Source organism: Cyprinodon variegatus, unplaced genomic scaffold, assembly GCF_000732505.1.
Source record: "Cyprinodon variegatus isolate N-32 unplaced genomic scaffold, C_variegatus-1.0 Scaffold1082, whole genome shotgun sequence".
Taxonomy (NCBI): Eukaryota; Metazoa; Chordata; class Actinopteri; order Cyprinodontiformes; family Cyprinodontidae; genus Cyprinodon; species Cyprinodon variegatus.
The window spans coordinates 123,137-129,437 of NW_015151535.1; the positions used below are offsets into that span (position 1 = coordinate 123,137).

A 6,301-nucleotide genomic window follows, 5' to 3' on the forward strand; every position below is an offset into this window, starting at 1 on the left:
GCGAGGGGTGCTGGTGCCTATCTCCAGCAGTCAATGGGCGAGAGGCGGGGTACTGGACAGGTTGCCAGTCCATCGCAGGGCAGGTTGCATGGTCATACAAATTCAAATTCTAGAAATACTGCAGGAGCTCCAAATAAAAAAATATTGATTATCTAACCCTAACTAAATCAGTTCACTTTCGAACATTTTTTTATAAGAAGCCTTTAAAATTTTATTCGAATACAATTGTAAACAATAAAACATTTAAGTTGTTTTTAAAATGATGGTTTATGGATTTTCACTTAGTATGATTAATTACACAATGTATATAACTGTTGTTAAACAAGTGTTTCAATTAAATCAGTTTCCACACAATTATTCTCTTGTTGAAGAACATTTAGTCTAAATACAAATTTACAGATGAAAAAAAAACTTAAAAACACAGTCCTCATTTACTGCAATAAACATAATTCACATCAAACATTTCTTGTTTTATTTGTTCTTTGAATGTGGAAACTTCATTTGATTAACTCCAAACAGATATTTACCTACATCTCTATTCATTCCAGGGGTTCATTTGATGACTTGACCACAAGGTTCTACACAGGCTGCGTGGTTGAAGCATTTTCTTACCTGCATGCCAAAGGCATCATCTACAGAGACCTGAAACCTGAGAACCTGATCCTGGATAATCGAGGATATGCCAAACTGGTATGTCCACCATCATCTAACAGACTCACGCAGGATCCTTGTGACTTTTCGATCTGTGTCTATTATGCTTAATAGGTTCCAAACAATTTTGATGAATAAATCCTATATGTTGATAATCTTTAACTTTGTTTAAATTTACAACATTTTGATAGAAAGTGAAATTACCATTAAATTCCTGTGGAAAGACTCAAAGAGGGTATTAACACCTGCTGCATTTGAGCTGCTATACTGTAAAAAGACCAAATATAACTCCCTTGCCCCCCAGCAATTGGTTCAATAAGAACACTTAAGCCATAATAAAGGCTTTAAATACTTCAGGCAGTTATGGCGCTTGGACCTGGAAGCAGAATACTTCCTTGGTCTACTGCAGTTAGCATAGGGACCTCCTGAAATCCAGGTTTATAAGTGCAAACCAATTTATACTGATTCTAATCCCTAGCTGTCCCTAGTAGCTATGCTGTTGCCCACATTCCTTAGTGTTACAGAGTTACAATAAAAAGAAATATTTTCCTCACTGTAGGTGTGTGACATTTTCAACTGTCCTTATCTTCATATGTGTTTGTGAAGTGAAGGAATAGGCGCTAGGGACGGAAGGTAAGGCCTATACTTTGACGTATTTGGATTGAGCCGTACCTTTTGAGCTGGTCTTGGTCGTCTTCCAAACCAAACCTGGTGCCGCTCTGTTCGGGGCTACCTACAAAATCTATCAGACCCAAATAAAGCAAAAAAACAAAGCATAACTCTCTATGGCCTACTAGGTCATCATAGTAGTAAATATAGTATTGAAATCAGATCTAATCTGCCATCTTTTACTGAGCAGCACTGCTTAGTCTCAGCAGATCTCATTTGGATTGGAGGATTAATTCTTAGACTGTCTCAAAGTCTTTATGATTTTGCACAATATTTAAACAGACGTGTTCAATGGAGGATTTTTGCTTCTGTGCTCTCATACCTGTCTGTCTAATGTAAGCAGCAATTGTCATATGCTTTGTTGCAAATTATTGTCAGTGAACCTGACCTAACAAAAAATTAAATAAACTCTGCTCTTTCTCTTGACCAAACAAGGGGACCAAAGGACTTTTCTTGTGTAAATACACCTTAAAAATGCAACCTGTTGATCTCTTTACAGGTGGATTTTGGTTTTGCAAAGAAGATCGGCGTCTGCAAGAAGACATGGACGTTCTGTGGCACGCCGGAGTACGTTGCTCCAGAGATCATCTTGAACAAAGGTCATGATGTCTCAGCAGACTACTGGTCTCTTGGGATCCTGATGTATGAGCTGCTTACTGGCAGGTGAGGATTCACACACCTGATGGTGAAAAATAAATAAAGTTTTATAGTTTTGAGTAACACAGTTATTTGTTATTTTGCTTCTGCAGTCCCCCATTCTCAGGTCCGGATCCAATGAAAACATACAACATCATTTTGAGAGGCATTGACATGATTGAGTTCCCCGAGAAGATCACAAAAAATGCTTCAAACCTCATCAAGAAGCTCTGCAGGTTGGAGGCATTGTTTTCTATACCAGAAAATATGCTTTCTGCTTATGAGCAGCCCTTTGATAATGTCTTGGTTTTGTCTGCAGGGATAGTCCATCAGAGAGACTCGGAAATCTCAAAAATGGAGTTAAGGACATCCAGAAGCACAAGTGAGTAAACTACAGGATTTCCTCTTATCATCCTTTAGATCATCATACCATGAACTGTTTTTTCTCTGTTTAGGTGGTTCGAAGGGTTTAGCTGGGAAGGGCTGAGAAAAGGAACACTGACTCCACCCATCGTACCTAGGGTAGGTGGAAAGGAATGTCAAATTCCCCCTTAAGATCAAAACGTTGCAATTTGTTTTGTTTTTTTCTTTTTTACTGTAAGTTACATTTTTTTTGTTTTGTTTTGCAGGTGTCCTCTCCAGTAGATACCAGTAACTTTGACAGTTTTCCAGAGGACGCAGACGAGCCGCCACCTGATGATAATTCAGGATGGGACTATGACTTTTAAACAGTCTGCCTCTCTGAGACGGTTTTACAGATGAAGACCAACAAGGCAAAAAAGTTGACTGTGGAGCTTTATGTCTGAAATGAACTCATCATTCTTTAAAAGAGCCTGAAGTGTTGATGAAAGTAAAGGAAAATTATTCATTGGAAAGACTACATTGATGCATCAGGTCATTCAAACAGGGCTGAGCAATGAAGCAGCTGAAACTCCAGAGGGGGCGGAGTTATACTCTGTGGCTTTACATGCTTGATTTTCCTTCTGGTTCTTGGAAGATGTTGGGAATGAACTATTGAGCCAAATGGAATACTGCTGCAGTTTTCTATGATTCTGAGTTGATTTTTGCCTCAGAAGAACTTCCTCCGTCAGTACCATAGTGGTCTTTAATCCCAATTTGTTTTTCTAACAGTTTTTGTCCCAAAAAAATTGCGCAAGAAAATAACTGATCCAGTTGCAAATGTTGTTGTTGCTTTGAAAATAACCCTTCAGAAAGCTGCCAGAACGTGGAATCCCCTGAAATTTATAAGAAATAGGTAAAGAAAACCCCTAAGATGTCACAATTCTCCTAGTATTCACAGTACATTTTCTCAACTGGTTCTGTTAGCTTTTATTTATGTATCCCTTCCCATATTGATTACCAAGTTGTAAAGGTTTTTTTTAATCAATTATTTTTACTTTATAATTAGTTTCACTCAACAATTTTTGTAAATGAACTAATTTACTTTAAACTAAAATATTTTATTGATAGTGTTCATAATTGAATCTATTTATTATTTCAAATTATTCATATATGAGATTTTTTACTGAAGTTCTAACTGTAACAAATCTGAAACTCAACATTCAAAAGGAAACAATATTTACTTATTAAAGTCAAAAACAAATTTAAACCCTGGTAATTACTACAAGAAGGGACTCTGATGATAAAACCTGATGCATTTGGAAGATCACAATATTTTTCCGATAGCTTTCTAAAAAATGCTGTGTTACTTGCCTGCCAAAGCCCAACACTGCCAGAAACCTCAGAGCCTTCTTCTACATTAATAAATTGTAACTAATTACCTAATTGTCAAAAATACACCCAAATATACCTGCCTGAGTGGAGACGGCAGTGAAGCTGAGGAAGGTTAATCTAACATACCCTATTCTATTGGGTGGGGGGGAAACCCTTATGCTCTGACGGTCTAATATTTGAACCTTTTAATATTTTCACATTATTTCTGCCATTTTGAAAAGCTTAATTTACCCTGTGAGCTCAGATACAGCATTTTGAATAAGAGCAAGGTTACACATAACACCTTTACTGGCAGGAATAGCCACTTTGATGCCTTCAATTATAACTTCCTTTTATTTTTAGTACTTCCAACATGTAAAAAACCTTCCGGATCTTTGTTAGTAATCAGGTGATTGTTTGTCAGTGCATGTTTAACTTTTAAGGGATTCTTCTGATCATAATGTGTAGCAGTAGAAATAGTTTATATACTTCCGATTCTTAAATCTGCAGAAGATTCCCAAAATGTCTGATTTCTTGCAAAGATTTACCATTCAAGGAGGGAAAAAAAAACACGAATCATAATGTCAATGCAGATTTCCAGTCAGTAGGTTAAACAAATCAATGCCTTAACAAATGCTGCCCCAAGCCTCTTTTTTCCAGGCCGATGAACCCAATCTACCTCCTCAATTTCTGACTAGTTTGGGGTCTGCTTCCTTTCGTTACTGGGAGTGTTAACACCAGTGTAAAAATGTTCACATAACAACCAGTTAAGCTTCCAACCTTTTCCTGATCAGCTATAAAAGAAAATATGTTTCCAGTAACAAAGAAAAACAATCAGCCTTTTCCCATGCTGATAGTGTCTGCTGCCATCTGGTGGTTAACTGTTGCAACTGTAATTTTCTTGTGCTGAGAAATCCTTAAATATAGTTTTTTGCCCTATGTGCCTAAATGTGATGTGTGAAATATGTGAAAGCTGTTATCGCTGGATTTGATATTGTTCTGATCTTCTTCTAAACAAGCACTCTGATTATATAAACAAGTTATTTTCACAAACACTAGCAGACAATTTAACCCACTTGCTGTAGTGTTAACTTTTTTCAACTAGATGTCACTGCTAACAAGATTCTCAACCTTAACATCTAAAATTTCTGTAAAGAGCTAAATATTTCTGCTGCAAAATAATATTATAGTACAATAATGCTAAATATATAAAAGAATAACAAGGTCTGATCTCTGTTTAATTAATTACATAATAGACCATCAGCAAAATGAGAACCACCAAAGGTCTGTGAGCAGCTTGTCTGCATTTACAGATGATTCCCCTCCCCATCCAATAAGGATTCAATATAAACTCTCATCAGCTGGGATCATGACTGAAAAGTCAGGTGTTCCAGCTAAATAAACCATTACCTGCATGACGTTTGCATGCTACCAGAGTTAAATGAAAAAGTTGCAACAGATGTGCAGTTTGGATGTTTACTTCCTCAAAGAAAGATTTCTGAACTCTGTACATTGTACCATTTTTAAAAGAGTAGAAAGCTGTGTGTATTTTGTATGAAGCTGTTTTGTATCACCAGTCAGAATTTATTGCAATATTTTTGTAAAATAATCAGTGGTGTGCCGTCTCTGCATGACGACAAGGGTAACTGTATGTGGTGTGCACCACCAGTAGACAGACTGGAGTTTTGTAATTGAGCAAATGTCTCTGGATGGAGTGATTTGCTCATAAAAGTTAAACTTAAAGACATGTTTCTTCATTTGTTACCTGCCAGTTAATTCATTTATCTTTAGAGGAAGAGAGGTAATAAATTTATGTGATGCTAAATGTAACTGAGGTAATGTTGGACATTAAAGTTTAGCTCGGACCACATGAAAAAAGGTGTTTATATTCAATGATATGTTTTGTGTTTACGAGTGATTTATATGTATATTAAGAAATATGTTCCCATAGTTTCTATATATTTGATATGTTGCGATTGTAGCTGATGGACTTGCCATTTTGCAGTCAAGAAAATCTTGAAGCTGACTGTTAGAAACTGAAACCTGATATTGAACTCTATGGATGTTTGAAAAATAAAAGGTTTAAGAATAGACTGAAGTAAAGTGTTTTTTTTAGCATAAACTGTGGTTATACATGCAGAAAAAGAAAACACTCTCTGTGTATATGTATATACAGGATGTCTTCAAATTCTGGTCACCGAAAATCAGTATTTCAATGCTTTTGTTTTGATTTTTAATTTTTTTTTTCATCTTATTATGCCTTCAGTTTCTCACTTTGTCTTTTCAATAGGTATCTCAGATGAAAGTATCTCTTTTTACCCTTTTGTTTTACTGCAAAGTAGAACATAGAAGGTTTATAAGCTCAGCTTAACTAAAGAACCGCCCCATAAGATATGTCATGATGAGTCAGTGTTTACAAAATATTTTTCTACTTTATTCAATTATAAACCAGTTGTAATTTGATTGACGTCAAATACACCTTTCGTTATTCCGAATTCTAGTTATTCTTTATCCACATTGCTTGAATTTTAGTTTAGCCATCATTTTCAATTGCAAGATTAGAATTAGGACAATATGCAAGAATCTTTTGCTTGAGTCTTCTTTACATTGGTTTTCTATGTTGCTATAGGCT

General features: G+C 35.9%; 1 protein-coding gene across 1 annotated transcript in view; it reads left to right on the forward strand.

Annotated features, from left to right (window-relative positions):
* Positions 1-3,096, forward strand: part of LOC107101336 (cGMP-dependent protein kinase 1-like) — a 63,004-nt gene extending 59,908 nt beyond the window's left edge. Inside the window, exons 12-17 of the mRNA XM_015400212.1 lie at positions 549-690; positions 1,820-1,983; positions 2,070-2,192; positions 2,276-2,338; positions 2,412-2,478; positions 2,586-3,096. Of these exons, the coding sequence (XP_015255698.1) occupies positions 549-690; positions 1,820-1,983; positions 2,070-2,192; positions 2,276-2,338; positions 2,412-2,478; positions 2,586-2,684 (658 nt within the window). The 3' untranslated portion in view covers positions 2,685-3,096. The remainder of the gene's footprint in view (positions 1-548; positions 691-1,819; positions 1,984-2,069; positions 2,193-2,275; positions 2,339-2,411; positions 2,479-2,585) is intronic.
* Positions 3,097-6,301: the final 3,205 nt, after the last annotated feature.